Source organism: Saccostrea echinata, unplaced genomic scaffold (assembly GCF_033153115.1).
Source record: "Saccostrea echinata isolate AGI-Se365-2 ecotype Australia unplaced genomic scaffold, CSIRO_AGI_Sech_v1 ptg000022l, whole genome shotgun sequence".
In the NCBI taxonomy this organism is placed as follows: domain Eukaryota; kingdom Metazoa; phylum Mollusca; class Bivalvia; order Ostreida; family Ostreidae; genus Saccostrea; species Saccostrea echinata.
The window spans coordinates 3127583-3151630 of record NW_026889771.1 but is presented as its reverse complement, the minus strand read 5'-3'; the positions used below and the strand labels follow the sequence as shown (position 1 = coordinate 3151630).

At 34.6% G+C, this 24048-nt stretch overlaps 1 protein-coding gene across 1 annotated transcript in view; it reads right to left on the bottom strand.

Moving 5' to 3' along the window:
• LOC133190640 (uncharacterized) overlaps window positions 1-24048 on the bottom strand; it is a 34922-nt gene extending 10874 nt beyond the window's left edge. The window contains exons 1-12 of the mRNA XM_061326331.1: window positions 23883-24048; window positions 21840-21981; window positions 18141-18395; window positions 17757-17892; window positions 13481-13641; window positions 9717-9859; window positions 7040-7220; window positions 4701-4777; window positions 4291-4504; window positions 3353-3465; window positions 2917-3094; window positions 2602-2751 (exon numbers count right to left, since the gene is read on the bottom strand). Of these exons, the coding sequence (XP_061182315.1) occupies window positions 2602-2751; window positions 2917-3094; window positions 3353-3465; window positions 4291-4504; window positions 4701-4777; window positions 7040-7220; window positions 9717-9859; window positions 13481-13641; window positions 17757-17892; window positions 18141-18395; window positions 21840-21951 (1720 nt within the window). The 5' untranslated portion in view covers window positions 21952-21981; window positions 23883-24048. The remainder of the gene's footprint in view (window positions 1-2601; window positions 2752-2916; window positions 3095-3352; window positions 3466-4290; window positions 4505-4700; window positions 4778-7039; window positions 7221-9716; window positions 9860-13480; window positions 13642-17756; window positions 17893-18140; window positions 18396-21839; window positions 21982-23882) is intronic.

The following is a 24048-nucleotide window of genomic DNA, read 5'->3' as shown; positions in this document are numbered from 1 at the left end:
TTCGATGAAATCCTGGCTTACGATTGGTTGAAGTCTGTCATGTGAAGGGGGTGTATTACTTATACCTAGTCAATTGAAAATCAATACATGGTTGATACGGAGTTATCGTTCTTTTGTAACATTCGAACAACTCGAGTTCACGAGGTTTGCCGAGTGTCTGTTGACAATTCAACAGTTAACTAATGTAGTAACAAGATGAACCTTTTTCTTCCCTTCACTGAAAGTCTTCAAAACTGCCAGTACGTTATGACAGCACAAAACACTCGCAAAACAATATTACGTAACACAACATGACTTCGTAATAGGCATTGTGTGAGTGATGATACATATAAGTAGTGAGAAAAACAATTTTACAAACCACAGACAATGCATAAATATTTCATCGGTGGGATAAATTCGTTACATAGTTTTGTGGTGACAGGGAACGGGATGATACCTGGTTAGTAAATTTCATACCCAGGCAAGGCGAAGCACTACAAAACTAGGTAACTAATAATACCCCCCTCTCCTTTGGAGCAGGATTAAAAAAAAGCATGATATTTTATTGCACTGTTTCCCAAAACAACAAAAGTGACAGAGAGCATTCTTTATTAAAGATAAATGCCTGATCTTCTTAAGAACAAAATGATACCACTTTACATCAGATGCAAAATTGCCATAAAAAAAGACATCTATAAGTGAAGTATTTTTCTAGAGAGATTTTTCACTTTGGTTGCATATGTCTTAAAATATTTGATTCAATGGACATTTTTTCATTTTCGAAAACAATACAGATTTGTAAACTTATGTCCCTACTGTTCTTGAAAGATTTTTTCCTTATATTCCTTTGTAGAACTTTGACCATCCATTGTGGTCCTACCCTACCCCCAGGGGTTCTGATTTGAACTAATTTGAATCTATACTACCCAAGGATGCTTCCATATGAATATGATTAATCATGCCTTCGGTGGTTTTTAAAGATTTTTTCCCTAAATATTGCGATGCTGTGTAAAACTCTGATCGATCATTATGCCCCAACCCTATCCCTTGGGGTCATAATTTGAACAATTTTGAACCTACACAACCTGAGGATGCTTCCATATCAATATATGACTGATCATCTTAACTGTTCTTGAGAAGAAGACTTTTAAAGATTTTTCTTATTTCATCATGCCTTTGCTTATCTTGAGAAGATTTTAAAAGATTTTTTACTATATATTCGTACATGTAAAACTTTGATTGTCTATTGTCTACATCTTATCCATATCGCTACACCCTAGATAATATCAACATCTTTCAATGTGTAACATTCTGCATGCATTAAGAAAAAGAGAGGTACTAAGGCCAACATTTTTTTTATTAAATGATTTACAGGAATTTTTTTTTAAAAATTGGGTCGGGGGGGGGGGGGGGGGGAGGGGGGGAGGGGGATAAATAAAAATAAAATTCCATATTTTACCCAGTCGACTAAAAAAATAAAAATAAAATTGGAAAAGGTGTCTGATTTTTTTATTTTCAATTATTTGATAAAACTTGCCTTATATACCGTGTGGAGCTTAAAATATGATAACTGCAATACAAAAATTAAAGTAGACTTTTAAACCCCTCTGAGAAAGGGGGAAATCTAAGGAATTTCTTATCAAAATATTCATCATGACCACAACAAGATGACCAAAGAAAAAAAGTTTATAAAGAGAACGTCACTGTGCTCGAAGTACTGAAAAAAAATCATAAACCAACAAATCAGAAATAGAAAATATAGTATTATAAAGAGAATCTCAATATAATATAAAACCCAGAATCATGTTTTAAACCTGTATTTCACAATACAGCATATGATTATGCATTTTAAAAACTTCTGAAAGCTTGAAAGTATTAACACATTAAATACCATTTCGTTTGCAGTGTCTGTTTATATATATTCAAAAACTATTCAACACACAAGAAAATACATCTGAATTTTCAGTCTACAGTGCTGCATTATGATCTTTTTAAAATGTTACAAGTTTGAAAACGTTTTTTGGATATACATGTAAGTTAGATACGCCACATTTTATTCTTCACAAAATTCAAACGTCTATTTTCGATTTCCATTCTTTTATCACGTTCATCAAAAGTATCAAAATTGTAAAAAGAGAATTACTGTATACGGTACCCACAACGAAAGTGACAGTCCTGTCAACATATCCTCTAGTAAAATTATGCTGATTATTTCTTTAATTTCTTTTTAACTCCAATGTAACTTCGTCATCAGACATGTTATTTATTTTCCTGTTAGCTATGGTTGACTTGCAAAAGCTATCGTGTATAAGGACAAAGTATATTCTCAACTTTTGTAAAACTTGACATTTCTGCACCCATGTTGGCATGTTTATACACTTCCGAAACAGTTAATAACAAACGTAAATTGATTGGATAATAATAACGGCTTTCAATAAAGCAGCCAATCAGAACTGCCGACTTATTTGCACAATATTTTATTTTCGAAGTGCACTTGCATTGACGATCGGCGGGAAATTTAAAAATAAAAGCAACAACAGGGACTTTTATTTTTATTTGGTTTTTGCTAAAATTGCAGTCGGCGCTCCCTTAAATCATTTTATTAAAAAATGTTGGCCTAACCTTGAGAGCATCCAAGCATTAGGTCAAGATCACACCAGGTGACATTGAACCACTCAGGATAAGAAGACTGGTCATCACATTGTATGAACCAGGACAAGTCTAGAGCCTCCTGAGAAGATGTAACAGTTACAGCCACAGGTAACGCAGGCTCTACAGGCATAAAAGTACAAAATTAACGGTTATAAGGGGAACTTACTGATGACAGTGTCAAACACTACAGATATGAGTATCATTTTTAAAGGTCATGCAATCAATGGATGCTTTGGTTTTTCAATGAACATTTATTCATCAACTTAAAGTATATGTGTGACAAACCTTTCTCATCAAAATATTTACACGTGAACCAGTGCAAACCTCCACCCACAATGCCTGGATTTTCTGTAGAATGGGATACAATGGCAGAACAGGATACACCCACTTTTTCCAAGTTGTGTAGTGGTGCAGCAAGAGTTGTGGAATTTTGAGGGCTAACTTTCCAGTCCAAGTTGTTACTCTGTCACAAGAATATGACAATGTGAAGATCAACTAAACTGATGAAGAATTTAATAAGTTAACTGTCCATTAGCAAAATCATTAAATGTGATGTTTTCTTTCCTTCTGTACTTAAATCAGTCATGCCTCTTTGACCTTGATGAAGGACATACGAGTGTCTCTACTTTCTGATTGAAAACATGACCAAAATATTAATTAAGTAATAAATAATTAAATTAATTAAGTTATAGAAAATCAGCAGAATGCTGCCATGACTTACTGACATCCAGAACACAATGTACTGCTGACAGAGTTCACTCCCCTTCCATCTTATACTTGCACTGGATCTATTTCTACTCAGTTCTATCACAAGAGTGGATGGGGTAGGTATAGCTGTCATAATATATTATCATATTTTCATGTTTAATACTAAAACCTGATTGATTTAGAAGTATTAACCAACTTTTACTGTTACCCTCAGCATTAGCAATGAACCTGGCAACAGGTAACAACCATAATGCCATATTCCTGTAATTTATGCATGTATGGTTCCCTGTACAATTCTCAACATGTCAGTTGTGCACTGTGCATGGTCCAAGTAAAATTGATTGCAAAAACAACAAATAGAAGAAATTAAAATGTTTGTGAGCACAAAAATAATGAAAATATAGAAGAATAAGGAATTTGTGAGTACCAAACAAACACAAGAGGTTGGTGAACATTTTGAAGCTTTCTCCAAAAAAAAAAAAAATGTAAGCGGAGTGTTTAAATGCCTTTTAAAATGAGATCCGATTCAGATCAACAATCTCCGTCTTTTTTATTTATCAATCAGACATTCACTATAATAAAATAAATAGTGCAAGTTTTGGAGGTTAACAGTTGAAATTGACAGCCCTCGGAAAACTACTGTCAACCTCCCCTGAAGTGTCGATTGACAGTAGTTTTCTCTCAGGGTGTCAGTTTCAACCATTACCCTCCAAAACATGTCCTTTTTATATAATGGCAAATAAATATGATTTCTGTGAATTGATCTGTAAGTGTTTAAATATAGGTCCTTATTTTTGATGAATGCTCTTTTTTTTGTTTTTTAATTATAGATTTCTGCAAAAGTAAAAATTCAAATTTTCATAAGATTTTTACATGCTTCTATGCGTTATGGCTATGAATTCATATGTTATATTATGGACATTAAACTGTTTACTTATACACTTTACTTACAGATTTTGGGTGGGATAAGTACAGATGCACTAGGACTCCTATACCCCTCCTTAGTGATGGCAGTTATACTGACATTGTACCACTTATCTCCATCTAGACTCAGTGTTATGTTCTCATACTGGCTAGATAGACTGTATTTATCCCTGCCATCTGATGAAGTGTAACTGATGATGTAGCTAATCACTATTCCATGTCTGTCCATGGGCTTTATTGGCTGTGATCAAAGAGTATTTCATTATAGACACAGTCTGTAAATACATTTCATTCCAATTCTGCTCTGAGTTTATGTCTTAATTAAATTATGTCTTCAGCTGTTAAACTTTATGTCAATATCAAATAAACATATATTCATGTATATGAAATATTGAAACAAAATGTGAAATATTTTATAATCATACTCAGTATTATACCTTCCAATATAAAATGGTTTCATCTCCATATACGTGGTAAAAGCTTCCTTCTGTAATATTGGGAGGTGAGGCAGGCACTGAAATACATAAAAAATGTTTTAGAAACATATATGCTCCTGTGTGGTTAAAAGGATCAACTTTAATTTTAGACAGTCTTTCATAATATTGAAAAAAAAACAAGATGTGTTTGTGAAACACTGATGCCCCCATATGGCGACTTATAGCGGTTAAACTTTCTCAAATGCAAATCAAATATGTTGATACCCAAAGAAAGGTCTTGTCCCAAGGAATATACATGTGAAATAAAAAATTCCTAGCAGCAACCATTTAAAAGATATGAAAAAGGTTAAAGTTTTTCAAAAAAAGTCAAACATCAAGGTCAAGGTCAAATGTTCAAAATTAATGGTGCCCAAGGAAAGGCCTTCTCACAAGAAATACACAATTTTCAAAAGTTAAGGCTAAAGTTAAAGTTTTTCAAAAGTTGATAAAACTCCAAGGTCAAGGTCAAAGGGTCAAATTTGTTGGTATCCGAAGAAAGGTCTTGTCACAAGGATTACACATGTGAAGTATGAAAGCCCTAGCCCCAACTGTTCAAAAGTTATGGCCAAGGTTAAAGTTGGATAAAATTTTGTAAAACTGGGTAAAACTCCAAGGTCAAGGTCAAAAGGTCAAATATGATGGTACCCTAAAAAGGTCTTGTCACAAGGAATACACATGTGAAATATGAAAGCTATAGCTCTAACCAATCAAAAGTTATGAGCAATGATAAAGTTTTTGCGGACAAACAGCTACCGGTAAACAGACAAACAGACGGATGGACAGGGCAAAAACTATATACCTCCCAATCTTCGATATGGGGGCATAATAAAAATGGGTTATCTATTAGTAAGGGACAAACATAATACCAAGTTTAATCTCTACTCATGATCAGACATCAATATAATCAAGGTTCATTTACTTCATAGAGGGTATCAGTGTACCAAGTTTGATGTCTGTCAAGCAAATACATGTAGTTCTCAAGATATTGAGTGGACAATATCTTTCTATGTCTAAGAGTAGTTTGACCTTTGACCTTGTGACCTTAAAATCAGTGGGGGTAATTAACTCCTCAGGGGGTACCATAGTACTAAGTTTTATATCTTATATTAAATGGTTCTCAAGATCTTGTTGAGCAGGTAGTATTTTCCTATGTCCAGCGTAGTCTGACCTTTGACCTTATGACCTCAAAATCTCTAAGGATCATCTGCTCATCTGGGGATACCAGTGTACCAAGTTTGATGCCTGTCAAGCAAAAGGTTCTCAAGATATTGATCAGATAACATTTTGTTTATTGACCAACATACTGATCAATACATCCCCTTTTTTCAAGGGAGGGGACATAACCAAGAAAAAAAAGCCCAAGACAAAACTTATATCACTAGAAAGGTTTCCTCATTTTGTTAAGCAGACTTTCCTTACAGAGAATAAACTAAATCTGGCAAGGTGACACAAATGCCCCTGCTGACATGCAAATTTTAAATATGTGAAAGTTCAAGAACATGAAAATAACAATGGGTGGAAAAGGACAAAAATAAAATATGATACAGTACTGCTGTTTTCCAGAATAACTTGTCTATACCACAACATACTTAAGCTGCATAAAATGGTGATCACTTACAAGCAAAGTAATAAACAAAGTCCAAAAACAGTGAATAATTAGAAATTATAAGGGTCATAACTTTCGTAAAAATAGGTCAATTATCACAAAACTCAAACTTGCTATATGTCATCAATATCAAGTCACATACCAAAACATCAGTTCATTTAATTTAACTACAAGCATAGCAAAAAAAAGTCTGGAAAAAAGTAAATTATTAGAAATTTTCAAAGTTTAAGGACAATAACTATCATAAAAATGAGTCAATCATTACGAAATTCAACTTGATCTGCAAGTCATCAACATAAAGTAACATACCATTACCAAAAATCAGCTCATTATCTACATGCATAACAACAAAAACAACCAGAAAATAGTGAATTATTAGAAATTTCAGGATCATATCTATTGCAGAAATGGGTCAATTAACGAGAAACTGAAACTTGATCTGTAAGTCATAAATATCAATTAGTATACCAAAAATCAGCTCATTATCTACAAGCATAGCAAAACAAAGTGCGGAAAACTAACAATGATGGAAAAACAGAATGACGGATGGAAAGGGATAGCACTATATGCCCCGGCCATTTTTTGGCTAGGGCATAATAAAAGCAGCTGCTATGAATTCAGTAAACCACTTGTCAATTTGTCCATCACCTTAAAGACTTCAAACAAATGTAAAAGTGGCTCCGGTAAAGCTTACCATCTGCCATTGTTTTAAAGGTGAAGAATGCTGGATCACTCCAATATCCATCCTCTCTGGATTTGTTATGACCTATCATGGTCAACTTTCGGCGAGTAATGTTGAAGGTGTAATCTGTAAAGGGAATCAAATTGCAAAACTGCAAATACTGCTCTATGTGGTCTCCTGGTCTGGCTTCTTTCTGAAAAGAAAAAAAATATCAAAATTTATTGAAAAGGTTACAAAATGCAGAGCTCACAAAATTTATTGAAATATTTAGGATAACTGTATTCTAATGCAAATGTTTGAAATAGAAATAGCAAGTTAGGAGGTCAAGAATTAGAAATACGTAGGACATGAACGCCCTGCCTGATGGACATTTGTATTGTAACATATAAGCAAAATACAGCTAAACTTTGAAATCTCGAACACGGATATCTCGAATACCCTGGATATGTCGAAGTAAGGCCGCGGTCCCGACGAAATTTGCTTTATAAATGATTAAAATAAACCCCTCTATGTCGAGCACGGTAATGTCGAATACCCCGGTTATCTCGAAGTAAAATTTTGTACCCATTCATTAAAATCACATGCGTTATCTCGAAGTCAGGATAATTTTCCGCTCTGATGATCAAGTCCGTTATGTAAACTGAATGCTCTATTGATAACAACCACCTGTCTGTCACGCTCGGGTTACCTGTGTTCCTGTGATCAACAGATAATAGTGCGATAATTATACGAAGTGTATATATGGCTTACCTTGATTTTAATTATGCAAGCCAAAGGTTGTGTGTATTAGTCTAATGCATACGAGTGGATGACACATTAATTGTTTTGTGGCTTGGGTACGTTTATCTTGATAATCACTATTTAATGCTGTGAAATATGCGCGCATACATAGTTTATGCATACGAAAGTGAAAATTATAAACATCGAAGTAAAACAAAATTCTGTAATTTAATGCAATTAGAATTTATTTTTCCTATATGAGTGTGGAGAATTTACCATCGTCCGTACACACCATCATGTGAGCGTGTCGCAGTGAAAACTTGTGCTATAGTGCCCTGTGATTCAGTGTTGTTCTGTTGTTAGACAAAAGTGCGTGATTTTTCTTTTGTATTTGATTTTATTATGGTAAAATAATTTTCTTTTAACTGATTATACATGTATGAACATGTTTTTCCAATAAAAGAAAATGTATATTTCGTTTTCGTTATTCTGACAGCAACTGGTTTTAAATTTAAAATGCAAAGACGATATCCGGTTATGTATACATGGGAAGCAATGCTAGTGGTTGACTTGCCGCGTTGGTAGTTCTAAGGATTATACTTCTGTGCATATTATATAAAGTTTTTATTTTGTGAATTATAAAGAGGATGTAAAAATCTTTTTATTGCTAAATACATGTACATGTTTATTAAAGAAATTGTATACAGAATTTAGAATTTGACATGTTTTAACTATTAAGTACATGTTCGCTGCACTAAGTTTATTTGAAGTTCAATTGAATTATAACCCTTGATATGTCGAACCCCCGGATATCTCGAAGTTCATCAACGGTCCTGTCAACTTCGAGATAACGAAGTTTAACTGTATATTGTTTTCTTCAGTTTGAAATAATAGAAAATGATGAATAAAGAATTAAAAACAATTTTTTCAAAAAAGATATACAGTTGAACTTTGGTATCTCGAACATGGATATTTCAAACACCATGGATATATCGAAGTGACTTTGAAGTCCAAAGCACTTATTTCTTAAGTATTTTACCCTGGATATCTCGAATAATCAGAAATCTCAAAGTATTTTCTTGGTCCCATGAAGTTTGAGATAACAAGGTTTGACTGTACTGTTAATATGATCAAAAAATTTTGGTATGGGTGAAACTCTTAAAGCAGTTTATCTGTGCAGGGAGTTGTATGAAGCAATATTTTACCAAACTCAAGGAGATGAACCAAGTGCAAAATGAGGGAATATTAAGGTCAAGGTCATTTGGAAGATCAAAGTCAAAAACTTGTGACACAGCTGATTCATATTCATCAATTTATTGTGCAAAAAGTTTGATAAAACTAGTTAAAATATTACTTGAAACTGAGCTGTATATGCATGTAGAATGACCAAAATGATCAAGATCATAAATCCGAAGTTAGAATGAAATAAGCACAGTTGAACAGCCCTCCCCAATATGTACCTGTATATATGAAATTCGTTTGAACATTTTTTTTTTTGAAACTGAACTAAACACAAGATCATGAAAAGTGAGGTCAAGATTATGTGGAAGGTCAAATCTAAAGATTTTGACATCTTTGAATTGCTTTCCTAAACACATAGCTGTGTGTGAAATTTGAGAAAGATATCTGGAGCAGTTTCTTTGAAACTGAGCTCAAATTAGAAAAGATGGAGAAATGAAAGGAAGAAAGGACATAAGGAAAGTGAGTATGTTTCCTTTTTATGCACCTTGAGGTGGGGATGGGAGGGTTCTCAAATGGTGGCAACAAGGGTAAAAAAGAGTTAAAAGTAACTGAAAAGGAAGCAAGTTTATAATTGAGTATCTCTGACAATTGTGACAATTCATAGCTTCAAATTGTGTTCATTGTAATAACTGATATTGCTAGAACATATATTATATAAATATACAATTTAATTCAAAATCTTACAAAAGGAACATGATTCAACATATCATTTAAAATGAAAATATACCTTCTTTGGTATCGAGCTGTTCCATTCATCAGATGCAATGAAGACCAATACTTGGAACTTAAACTGTCTGGTATTCCATCTGACTGTCAAACATGTACTTGAGATATTCTCAGCAAAAACATTTGATATTGGGGCTGGTTTCACTGTCAAAGACATGAAATGTTCTCTTTTGAAGTGACACGTTTATAATGTATTTGCTTTATTCTATTTTAATCCAAAACACTTATTTTCACTATGGGAAATAACCATGATTGCTTTTCCTAATCTATCCATATGATATTAGAATTGCTTCCTTTGCTCGAACTTTCTAGGATGAAAACAAATTTCAGTGTTCGTGCAAGGTCACATTATAGGACTAGGGACATAAGCAATCTCTACCCAGAGTTATCGTTCCCGCTTCACTCCACTAATACCTTTGTCAACATCTAAAAAGTAGTACGGAAAACGGAAACACGTGGCCTTTATCACAGGAAGATTAACGAGCATATTACCTTTACGTTTCTGTATATGTGTCAATGCTACAAGTTGATTTGTCTTTAAGAACTAAACCATGTTGATATTTGTTGGCAATGTGTCTTCAATTTTCCACGTTCTCCATATCTGTCTACGAGTGATGCAATATCCCCCCGAGAAATAATCCCTTGTAAGATACAGTGATACAGATATATCTCTTTCTAATTTGCATAAATAAACTTTACTTTAAATTTTAAAGCTAAAATATATAACTTTAAAATTTATAATTTGTTATGCAATAGGTCAAAGTAAGTTTTGCCAAGAATCTTGGCATTTAGATGTTAACAGAGGTGTTGTAGTGAAGCGTAATATGCCCTCTGGTGAGAGATTGGGACATAAGAGCAAAAATTATTGCTATGCATATTACAGGAAAATTCATTTAATATGATTTTTAGCTCACCTGAGCCAAAGGCTCAAGTGTGCTTTTCTGACAAAAAGTGTTCAGTGTCCATCTGTCTGTCCATCATTTGTTGCTTGTTGTCCATTAACTTTTCACATTTTTGACTTCTCCTCAAGAACCACTGGGCCAATTTTAACCAAACTTGTCCCAGAGTATCCTTGAGTGAAGAGGATTCAAGTTTGCTCTAATGAAAGGCCACATCCTCTTTCAAGGGGGCATTATAATTAACAAGAGGCCCAAGGGCCTTGAATCACTCTTCTGATAAACTGTACAACCTATCACTTCTATTTGAAGCCTCTTAGTATTCTGTATATTTAGATAAAGCCTTGAAATTCCAAAGGTAGGTCATCATGACCTACATTTTAGATAAAACACTCTTGAGAACCCAGGAGGATTCTAACCCAATTAAGAGTAGGTCATGGTGACCTACTTATCACTTGTCATTCTCTGAGGACCCAAGATGTATCAACTAAGTTTGATGATTCTAAGCTAATTAATACCTAAAATATTTTTAAAATTATAACTGTAAATTTCAAAAGTAGGTCACAGTGACCTACTTTTCAGATTACATACTTTGAGGACCCAAGATGCATTAACTGACAAAGTTTGATGATTCTCAGCTGATAAGTACCTGATATTAGTGATGGGATTCGGTAAGAATTTCATAATCGATGATCGGGCTACTGTAACTAACTAATTATCAATTATAATCGAACATTTACAAAGTCTGTCTATTTAGTTTATAAAATGGTAAGAATGGGTGAATAACTACTTTCTGTTGTGGTCCAGCTGGTTCTTCGTTCATTTTGAAGAATCCAAAGTACGTCCATACCCGGAAATGAGCGTTGTTATCCAGGTATAAAGACAATTGTCTGATCATCTGTGCCATTACGATACACAAATAAGTTAATAGATAAGTTGCGGCTGGAATATTCAGCTAAAAAACTATTACGCTTGTAAAATTAAAAAAATAACCGATTAATCAGAATAAAAATTTTGTAATCGAGTGCTTGGATTTTTCCAGCAATCGACTGATTTTCGATTATAATCGATGACTGGAACACCACTACCTGATATATTTAAATAAAGCCAAAATATTCCAAAAAGAGGTCACAGTGACCTCCATATCAGTCGACTATTTCTCTGCAGACCCAAGATGCATCAACTGACAAAGTTTGATGATTCTAAGCCAATTAGTACCTGAAATATTTAATTATAGTCATATAAATTGAAAAGTAGGTCACAGTGACCTAGTTTTCAGTCGATCTACTCCGAGAACCCAAGATGCATCAACTGACAAATTTTGATGATTCTAAGCCAAATAGTACATGAAAATATTAAATACAACCATAAAATTTCGAAAGTAGGTTAGGGTGACCTAAGTTGTTTTACACCGAGGACCCAAGATGCATCAACTGACAAAGTCTGAAGATTCTAAGCCAATTATTGCCTGAAATATTTAATAAAAGCCATGAATTTTCAAAAGTAGGTCACAGTGACCTACTTTTCACTTGATGTACTCCGAGGACCCAAGATGCATCAACTGACAAAGTTTGATGACTCTAAGCCAATTAGTACCAAAAATATTTAATTAAAGCCATAAATTGTCAAAAGTAGGTCAGGGTGACCTACTTTTCAGTCAACCTACTCAAAGACCCAAGATGCATCAACTGACAAAGTTTGATGATTCTAAGCCAATTAGTACCCGAAATATTCAATTATAGTCGTATAAATTGAAAAGTAGGTCACCGTGAGCTACTTTTCAGTTGACGTTTTTTTGAGGACCCAAGATGCATCAACTTACTAAGTTTTATGATCATAGGCCTTACAATGTCCAAATTATGCCTCTAAAAGGCTTTGAAATCGAATGCCTGCAAAGTTCAAAAAGTAGGTCATGGTGACCTACTTTTTAAAAAAAAGTTTTATGGACCGAGATGCATCATCTTAAAAGATTTAATGATTCTAAACCTCTCAGTATTCAAATTAATGACCTTAATTGTTTTGAAAAAGATTAGCAATAAAAATCAAAAAGTAGGTCAAGGTGACCTACTTTTTAGTCAACGTACTCCAAGGACCCAAGATACATCAACTGACAAAGTTTGATGATCTTAGGCCTTTAATTGTTCAAAATATGCCTTTAAATCATTTTGAAAAAGAATGTCCGCAAAATTTAAAAAGTAGGTCACAATGACCACGCCCTTTGCCCCAGGGTGATGCCTTGAACAATTGTAAATCTTCAACATATCCTCATCCTTTCGTGTAAGTTTGGTGATAATCTGCCCAATGGTTCTTGAGAAGATTTTTTAGCAACCAGTACTTTTGTTTCTATTTTCCTAATTATCTCCCCTTGTTTAAAGGTCACAACCCTTGTTTTAGTATAAACGTTTTAGTATAAACGGGAGCCCTTGGGCCAAGGATACCCCGTGACAAATTTGACAATAATTGGCAAAGGGGTTCTTGAGTTATGGCCCATATTCTAAAAAGTTTACGCACACTGCACAAATGGCCATAGCATTAGCTCTTTGAGCCTTTGGCTCAGAAGAGCTAAAAATTAGTGTAAATTTAAAGAAAACTTTTAAAAATCTTCTCAAGAACCACTTGGCCATAAAAGGTGAAAACTTCATTAAATGGTGTAGATTCAAGTTTGTTCAAATTATGACCCCCAGGGGTAGGGTGGGGCCATAACAGGGCATCAAAATTTTATATAGGAATACATGTGTAAAAGAAATTTTAAAAATCTTCTTCCAAAGAACAGCATAGCCATGATTAATCATATTAATACAGAACCATCCTCAAGTAGTATAAATTCAAGTTTGTTCACAAACCAAAGTTCATCTGAGACCTTACTTACCAATACTACTTGCTATTCTGGTAAAATTGCTCTGAATGGATTGATTCATTTTTATGTTGTGCACACTCAGGTAGAATTTATACCAAAAAGGATCATCAAATGTGCCCTTCCACTGGCAGAAAGTATTGTTCAGCTTGTCTGGATACAGCAATGGGTGACTACTACAAACAGAAGACACTTAATTATGGTGACTTATAAACACATACGTACATGTGGATTCATCCACTTGTATTGAATGATTAGAAACAGGTTATAAGTATGATCATTAATTAAGTTTTACTATCAACCCAGTTGAATATAAACATCTGTTATGTATCATTTTTTTGTAACATTAGCTGTTTGTACACAGTTAACAGATTCATTTTCTTTTTGTATGTGGTATTATTATTAGAAGCAGTACAATGAAAGTTTCTTGTACAAAGGTAGCGATTAAATTGTGCATACAAGACTTGATGAACAAACTGGAAATAGATTTTAATACAGTAAAACTTCTCTAATCCGGACATCATTGGTTCCATACAAATAAGCCAGATAAGACAACATTCCGGATTAGACAATATTCTAAGCAATTGGATTTACTTTAAAGGGACTTCATGTTTACATCATATTAGGCAAGATTTTCGATTACACAACATCTGGATTAGACAAGTTTCATTGTATCATGAACTGTGTTTTGACAGAATCAACAGGAATATTAGGAAGGCTCTAACAGCCCTGGGTAGTTCTGACAGCCCTAAGTAGTACTGACAGCCCTGGGTAGTTCTGACAGCCCTGGGTAGTACTGATAGCCCTTGTTAGTTCTGACAGCCCTAGGTAATACTGACAGCCCTGGGTAATACTAACAGCCTTGGGTAGTTCTGATAGCCCTGGGTAGTTCTGACAGCCCTGGGTAATACTGACAGCCCTGGGTAGTACTGACAGCCCTGGGAAGTTCTGACAGCCCTGGATAGTACTGACAGCCCTGGGTAGTACTGACAGCCTTGGGAAGTTCTGACAGCCCTTGTTAGTACTGACAGCCCTGGGTAGTTCTGATAGCCCTAGGTAATATTGACAGCCCTGGATAGTACTGACAGTCCTGGGTAATACTGACAGCCCTGGGTAGTTCTGATAGCCCTGGGTAGTTCTGACAGCCCTGGGTAGTACTGACAGCCCTGGGAAGTTCTGACAGCCCTTGTTAATACTGACAGCCCTGGGTAGTTCTGACAGCCCTAGGTAATACTGACAGCCCTGGGTAGTACTGACAGCCCTGGGTAGTACTGACAGCCCTGCCCTGGGTAGTACTGACAGCCCTGCCCTGGGTAGTACTGACAGCCCTGGGTAGTTCTGATAGCCCTGGATAGTACTGACAGCCTTGGGTAATACTGACAGCCCTGGGTATTTCTGACAGCCCTGGGTAGTACTGACAGTCCTGGGTATTTCTGACAGCCCTGGGTAGTTCTGACAGCCCTTGTTAGTACTGACAGCCCTGGGTAATACTGACAGCCCTGGGTAGTTCGGACAGCCCTGGTTAGTACTGACAGTCCTGGGTAATACTGGCAGCCCTGGGTAGTTCTGACAGTCCTGGGTAATACTGACAGCCCTGGGTAGTTCGGACAGCCCTGGGAAGTTCTGACAGCCCTGGGTAGTTTTGACAGCCCTGGTAGTTTGAGAATTCTTTGCTTGTTAATGGAATAAATGAATACTTTGAATTTAAATAAAGGCAATATATTTCAGGTTTGAAAGTTTCATGAGGATATAACTTGATACTTATCACCAGGCATATTTTTTATGTGCTTCATGGAATTTGCTTTGATCAAAAGTATCAGGGCACACCTTCACAGATGACCAAAACTAGAATGCATTTCTTAAATGACATTTAGGTGTCAGATATGTTATATGTCATTATCTGAGGATGGAAAATGAAATGACTACATAAAAACAATTATTATTCAAATCAAGAAGTTACATGCAATCTGAAAGTTCTTTTTTAATATTAAGAAACATAGAATCTCATTTGATGCATTCATTTAAACCTTACAATAAGTACATGTGTACTTGGCTGTCTAATTCTTCCTCCAAAGGACTCTTTCTATATTCATAAAAATATCAGTAAGTGTTAAATGATGTCTGAATGCCATAAAAATTAGGCTATTTAATCTTTCCAAAGAGAGAAAGTTTGGTTCTCCATTATCTTCATACTACAGAGGATTTTTTCAGACATGTACACCTGGTCATCAAACTATAAAGTATAAACAGGATTATCTGTGTGTAAGGAACATTCAATGGAACTTATGTAGAGAGTAAAAAAAAAACTCTTGAGTGTTAGTACATGCTAACTGAAAAAATCAGGCTGCTATTCATCTTAGCTCTAACTGCTAGTATTAAGTATCAAGAGGATTTGTTAGGGCCCTGCTCTGCAGGTGCCTTAATGCCCATATAGTGATCAGTGACCCAGGTTAAACTTCATCCATAGAGTACCCCTTGGTAGAAGTTGTGTAGTGACTTTAAACCAATTTCGTAGATAAAAGATCAAAGAAAAACCTTTCTGTAAAATCCTTGGCCCAGTTGTGCTCATAATTCAATGATAGAGTGCCCATAGTAGAGGGTGTGCAATGACCTTAAACCAATTTTTTAGATGAAAGGTCAAGGTCAGAAAATCTCTCAGCATAAAAGCCTTGTCTGGAGCATATTTTCTCTCTCTTTGGCCCTACTTGACCAAATTTCTAGGTTAGTGGCCAAGGTTATAGCAAAACTCTGTAATTTTTTTTTTTTTGAGCATAGTTAATATTAGTTATTTCCTATGTAGCTTGTAACACGAGTTTTGATTGGTTAAAAAGTCAGTGTAAATTTCCTTACATCTGACTTGAACCTGGGGTAAAAAATGTGATGTCACAATGCATAGTTTCTCTATGATAAAAAGCAAATAACTGACGTCATGATCCATTGTAGGACGTAGTAAATCTTATTGATAGCTTGAAACACAGTTGATTGGACTTGTTTACACAGAATTTATTTGGGTACATAGGAAATAAATTCGTTCCAGGTCCAATCAAGGGTGTAAGGGGATTTATCCTGGGTTGTATTTCAAACACCGTTCGGTCTCTGTGTGTATGGAATACAACCCAGGGTAAATCCCTGCACACCCTTGATTGGACCTGTATAATGAATTTATGCATTGTGACATCACGTTATTTACCCCCGGCTCAAGTTGGGTGTACGGAAATTTACATAACCAATCAAAGCTCATTTTACAAGCTACATAGGAAATAAAGGGTCTTTCATCCTAATGTCCTATGCTAAAAGTGGGACCCTTTGAGATGGTAGCCATCTCAACAATGTCTAGTTCAGGTTGTGGGTTGGGTCCATTCTACAAGCTCAAACTTCAATCAACTCTGTTTTATAATTATTTAAAAGGTACAAAACTTTCACTACATGTATTAAAGCAGGCCTGGTCAAAAGAAAATCATGTCCAGAACACCTCTGAATATAAATCAAAATTTGTCAAAAATTATTGTTATGCTACAATATACTTGTTGCTTATTACATTGTAATAAACTTCTACGGTAAGATTTATTGGGCATATCTCATGCCTCCAGACATTAAAACAACAAATAGTGTTGAATCATTTTCTTGGAATTTACACTTTTGTACTAACCATACCTAATGTTCCCACAGAGATAATCCTGTAAAACTTATAGACACTAGGGCTGTCACAATTCCAAAATGTTTTGGGACAGGTCGGTTCTGTAAATTTTCGATTCGGTTTTGGGTTTTTTTGGTCCGGTTCCTAAGATCTATTTTAAACTTTAATTTAATTTAATTTAATTTAATGTAATTTAATTTAATTTAACATGAATTAAACTTAAAAAAGTCTAAATTTTTACATAAAATTCACCTTTTAAAACAACTCTTAACTATGTCAATGTCTTGACATTGGTGTTTTGGACTACGAGGCCAACTATTAATTACAGCATGACCACTCTTGCTCAGACATTTCGATAATTATCCTATCCTATGACAAGCGTTTTGTCATGGATGAGGTAAATTTCAGTTGTAATGTTTACTTATTACTGTCACTAATGAAACAGCTTCTTATATACAAACCAAACCCCAACTGAAATCTGGAATTGAAACCGAGTCAAACATCTTGGACCACTGTTTTTGACAGCTCTAATGGACCTGAAGAATTTCTAGAATTATCATAAATGAAATAACCTTACAATAACCCCTGTGAAGTTGTATGATTAAGGTGATGACCTTGAAATTTCAAAACTCACAGTGGATGCTATGTACTTACCTGGTCTCAGCAATGACTGTTACATTAATGTTGCCATTGTGTTTATAAGTGCCAATCTCCCAAGAACAGGACAGAGAATCATCCCAGTCATACAGTATGCACTGAAAGTCACTGTCATTCACAGGCTGAAGGGGGTCTGAAAATTACAGATTAAATGAAAAGTATATTCATAGCACAGTTTTCAGAATGATCTTCTTATTTTTAGATGTTACATTTATCTTTAACTTTCTTCAATAATCTGAAACTGAATTCATTAAAAACTAAGAAGTCATGCTTTCTTGATCATGATGTTGAAGAACACAATCATTCAGTTTCATAAAATTTATTCATGAAATATTAGAGTGCTCACACCAAAGACCTTCAATAAACATAAATCATTCTTACAATCTACTTCTATGTAGGAGGATCCAACTTTTTTGTCATCTTTGTAACAATTATAAACACCCTGGTCATCGAAGTCCTTTACAACTTTCTTGAGTAAGATGATGTTTTTCTTCTCTTGTTCCGTGAATTCTGATTGGTCCACATTATTCTTACCAAATGTAAACATGAGGAGGTAGGGGCTACTGTCTTCTTCAATTGTACAATTCAATACCAAAGTCGATCCTTTGGTTATATAAACATTTACTGGGCTGACTTCTGATGAAAGTAAAAAAAGAAAAGTTATGGATATACATGTACAAAAATTATTGCTTATGGTGAACAAGGTGAATACACAATAATAATACAAACTAGATATCATTGAGATGGTGGCCATCTCAAAGGGCCCCGCTTTCAGCGACGAACATGAAAAAGTAAAGTAGCTGAAAAGGGTTTATTTTGAAGAGGAACACTTGTGTACTATTAAGGCATGTGTTGTTTGAGTCTAAAGGGCTTCTATGTCAACCTTGTTATAATAAAAAATGGCATGAAAATCAGGAGTGCTCCATACCCTCTATCAAAAAGTGGCACAAAAATCACAAATGTTGCATATCCTCTATGAAAACTGTTGCATATATATCAAAATATGGAAGGAAAATCACAAATGTTCTGTACCCTTAGTCAATTGGTAAAGTTTGAGGCTGACTGGACTTAAGAGAAAGAAACCATGCACCGAACAAAGATTTTAAACAGAGAGGCTATTTTTGACCTTGACCCTTGACCTAGAAACTTCGTTCAATGTCACTGCACATCCATTGACCAGTGGCACTCTGAGAGTGAAGTATGAGCCACATTGGATCAAAAGGAGAGAAGATATGCTCCGGATGAGGATTTTTCATATAATTCTGCTATGACCTTGACCTTAGACCTAGAAACATGGTTCAAGGTCACTGCACACTCTTTACCCAAAGGCACTCTGTGGGTGAACTATGAGCCAGACTGGACCAAGGAGAGAGAAAATATGCTCCGGACAAGAGTTTAAACAGAGAGGCTATTTTTGACCTAGACCCTTGACCTAGAAACTTCGTTCAAGGTCACTGCACATCCATTGACCAGTGGCACTTTGTGAGTGAAGTATGAGTCACATTGGACCAAGAGGAGAGAAGATATGCTCCGGATGAGGATTTTTCATATAATTCTGCTATGACCTTGACCTTAGACCTAGAAACATGGTTCAAGGTCACTGCACACTCTTTACCCAAAGGCACTCTGTGGGTGAAGTATGAGCCAGATTGGACCAAGGAGAGAGAAAATATGCTCCGGACAAGAGTTTAAACAGAGAGGCTATTTTTGACCTTGACCCTTGACCTAGAAACTTTGTTCAAGGTCACTGCACATTCATTGACCAGTGGCACTCTGTGAGTGAAGTATGAGTCACATTGGACCAAGAGGAGAGAAGATATGCTCCGGACAAGGATTTTTCATATAATTCTGTTATGACCTTGACCTTAGACCTAGAAACATGGTTCAAGGTCACTGTGGGTGAAGTATGAGCCAGATTGGGCCAAGGAGAGAGAAGATATGCTCCGGACAAGAGATCTCGGACAGACAGACGGACGGACGGACGGACAGACTTATCACTATAGGGCACCTGCAGAGCGGGGCCCTAATAAACTTAAAGCATTTTCATTTGATTCATGGTACATATAGAGATACAGTGAAACTTGTCTAATCTGGATGTTGTATATTCCGAAACCTTGCCTATTACAATGTAAACCTCATGTTGTTTAATCCCGAATGTTTGCTCAATCCCGCCAAATTCTTTGGAACCAGTGGTGGCCGGATTGGACAAGTTTTACTGTAATGTACGTTCTTTTCAGATTGGGGTCCTAATACTATTGATAAAAATTACTTAAAAACTCCATTAGGCCTAAAAAAAAAAATTTGTGTGTTTCGGGTAACACGACCTTACCTATAAAAATGTGCCGATCCTAAATTTTTTTTGATGTCCGTATTTATCCGATTAAAATTCCTATCATTTCTATGTAAAATCCGTTTTTATCAGAATATTTTTGTTTCTCATCCCTAAGAAACGTCTTTAAAACGCTTAGGTTTATAATGAACATTAACAATATTTAAATCAACATGCAAGCGTTTTTACGAGGGGTCCGACAGCATGGAATGGGAAATCTTTTGGATAATATGATTTTGACACTGATATTTCTGTAATTTAAAAGTTTTCTGATAAAGCTGAAAGGGTGGTTACGTTCTGATTACGTGTCCGACCCTCATGGACAGTCATGGTTTCGTAATCGGACTGCGTATGTCTAAGCCAACGTGTATACAAACACAAAGGTGAAAGTGAACTAACGTGTTTACGCACAGGTGTGTGGTAAACAATGGTACATGTAGCTGTCAATAGAGAGCAAAAGGCTTAATAGATATTTGTGTCAATTAGATTTCTGTCATACAAATAGGACGAATAATGAATAAGTACATTAGTAAAAATCATTATCTATCTTTCTAAAAGTTTTCTTAAAATCACAGATTTTGATAACTGTGTATTAGAATATTTTAGATCATTTTTTTTTCTTAAAAGAAAAAACTGATTGTTTTGGAAAGAACCCACAAACGCAGGGACAAGCTGCAGTGTAAACAATAACTAGTCACCTACTTCTGTGGGGAGATGAGTCACAAAATGTTGAAATCAATAAATATATTTTTTAATCTACAAAAATTTATAAGAGATTCTGGTAGATTCGATTAATTATTACAACCTACCACTAAAACTCTAGTTAGTTAGATATCATGTAAAGAATGTATGTTTAAAATAAATATTTTTGTATATCAAAGTTTTTTTTTCTATAGATATTGACAGTTGTAGCCATTTATAATGAGAACGTCGTAAGTTGCAAGAAGTTGTGTTCAAACCATTTGTATATTATTTATGCAATAAAATATGTTCAAACAAAAAAAAATTAGATAATTAACATTCACACAATTGCAGCCTTCTTTGAAGATCAAAAAAGCATCTTCACTGGTAAGAATATAATTGCTTCAAAATTATAATTATGAATTGTATAAATACAGATGATATTGTTCTGAATTCAAACTGCATCCGAAATGTAAATAATTAAAACCGTCTTAATCAGTTAATGATTAAGAATATGTGATTTGTGTTAAAATGAAAGTTTTCCCTTGTAGAAGAGATATTTAATAAAAGAATTTTGAATTATCCATTAACTGTTATCTTTTTGATTCAGAACGAAACCACTCAGGTCATAAACACAAGGGTCGAACACATGTTTGAAACTTAACCACTCGTATTTGCTGAAATGAAGAGAAAATGAAAAATTAAAATGGTATGAAACTGTAAAATTTAGTTGTCTGATCCCGTACGAAAAAATCCAGGAGGAGAAAAGGTGGAGAGTATAGACAGAATCCGTCTGCATAAAGCTACGTAAAGCATTATGATGCTTAGGTGGATTACTGTTTTTCAAACATGTTGGAGTGAAATAAAATGTAGAATAATATTCTCATGATTTTCTATCTATATTTCAGTGGTCATACATAAAAAAAAAAAAATTCAAAAAAAAATAATTTCCGTACCTACCTACCCTAATTTTTTCATCAGTGTGTAACCTGAAACGCACAAATTTTTTTTTAGGCCTTAAAATTAACAATATTATATTTATTCATTGAATTTATCAATATATATCTTACCTCCACAATCACAGCAGTTGTAAATACATGAATAAGGCCTAGGATTGTGTATTACCAGGAGGTTCAGTAAAGTAAACAAAAACAGAGGGTATTTATATACACGTAATTCCATTTTTTGACATCCACAAATCCTGTTTTTTCCCTGAAAATAAGCAGTCCTAATCATTTCCAGATGAAATAAATTAACATTAAGAAGCAGAAAAATACTCCTTTTTTATGGGAGATTCTACTACAGTCATTGCAAAGATCAAAGATGCCACAGCCATTGTTCTCCAATAAATCACAAATGTCAGGGTTCAAAATTCACTATATACAACTCGCAAAATGCGAGTTAGAATTCCCAAATTGCTATTAAAAATTAGATAACTCGCAAAAACTTGCGAGTTGATTTTTTTTGCATTGAAACTGTAGCAAAATTATATAATATGACAGAACACAATGATTTTGATTTAAATCAGTAATTTAAATAAAAATCACACTGTAGTTGTATTTTTGTATTGTATAGTAGTTACTTTTTCCTTAAGTTACATGTATTTAATTTATATTAATTTAACTTAATATGAAAATTGTGAGTAGTGTTATAAAATTGCGAGTTCACTTTCTTGGTACTCGCAATTATTTGCGAGTTGTAATTTTACTAGGGAATTTGTAACCCTGAAATGTCATCACCAAATTATCGATAAATTTAAATTGGTGTCCTCTAATTTCGACTTTGTTCACTAGGAAGATGATAGAGGTATCTTCTGATTGTGACATAAACTGGTGGGAAAAATTTACTTTGGGTTCAGATTACATCGCACTTTTTCTAATGCTTGAGATACAAATGAACGAGGAGTAGCGTTCAATTGTGATGTCAAAAGGCACTTCCGATGATGTCCAAATCTAGCTTCCGCATTTCTCTATACAGAAATTTAAATATTAACCATAGCAGAATAGAAATAATTCCCTCGTCAACAGAATTGTTGGAGAATATACCCCTTAGTGCTGAGATTTTGCTGGCAATTAAAAACCTCTCCCTTCGGGCTCTGTTTTTATTTACCAACAAAATCTCTTCACTATTGGGGTACATTCTCCAACAATTCCTCTGACGCTGGAATTATTTAAATATTTACATCCACTGAATATTAATAACTCATTTATTTCTTATGAAAAAACCCTGGTCTTTTTTCAGTATTTTAACACCGCTAAGCAGGCAACCTGTATAGAGTGGCTCTTCCATCAATGAAACATACAGTGATGTACATATCAAATAATACAATATTTAGCACACTTAACCCTCCTTTATATGATTATTTAAACAGAATTGAAAATAAACAACATGTCTTTTTTGTTTGTTAGTATGGGAATAAACATTGCCGCTATTGCAGAAAAAATTTACGTAAGGCCTGTTCAACAGAGCGAACTTTCGCTAGCGCTCGCCAAAATTCCTTATCTTTCCAACAGAAATGTTTGCGAGCACTCGCGAACGTTCGCTTTGTTGAACAGGCCTCAGGTTTACCTAGCTTAGTCTGAGGCTCAGCCAAATTCTATCAGAATCAAGTATACATGCTAATACTCAGCCTAATAGTTTGGACTAAACTCTTTTGTGTCTGAAAAACAACAGAATGACCCAATTAAGTCATGATCACTTATTGATCTAAGCAGACACTCTATACGCTATGTACACATTGACGGGAACTTCAATATTGAGTTACATATTGAGGTTGTATATACTAAACAACATTTTTTTAACTCACTTAGCAATGCTAACGTTATAACATGTATAAATATTTACATCTTACTGAATAATATAAATACACAACTGTACATCAAATGTATTTTCATTAATACTTTTGTTCACAAAAAATGTATGCAGGTTAGTTATCTATATATAGAAGTAAAGAAATTTTATTAAAATAAATATTGCGCTATGTGTATTCCCTTAACCCATTATGTTCTACTTCTACTTTCACTTTGTCTGAATGACAATCTCATTTTTTCAACCAAAATATATTGAGATGACAATTATATAGGCATTTTTTGGTTATCAAAGAAAAGTCCTACCTGTATCACCTTTTTTTAAGTAGACGACAATCAACATTCATATTAAGATCACTACTTTGGGATCCATCATCGGCGGATGAACGGCGAGAGAATGCCAGATACAGGGTTTTTCCTCGATTTTCATCATGAAATCGGAATGTCCGATGTCACGATTTTCGACCTCCAT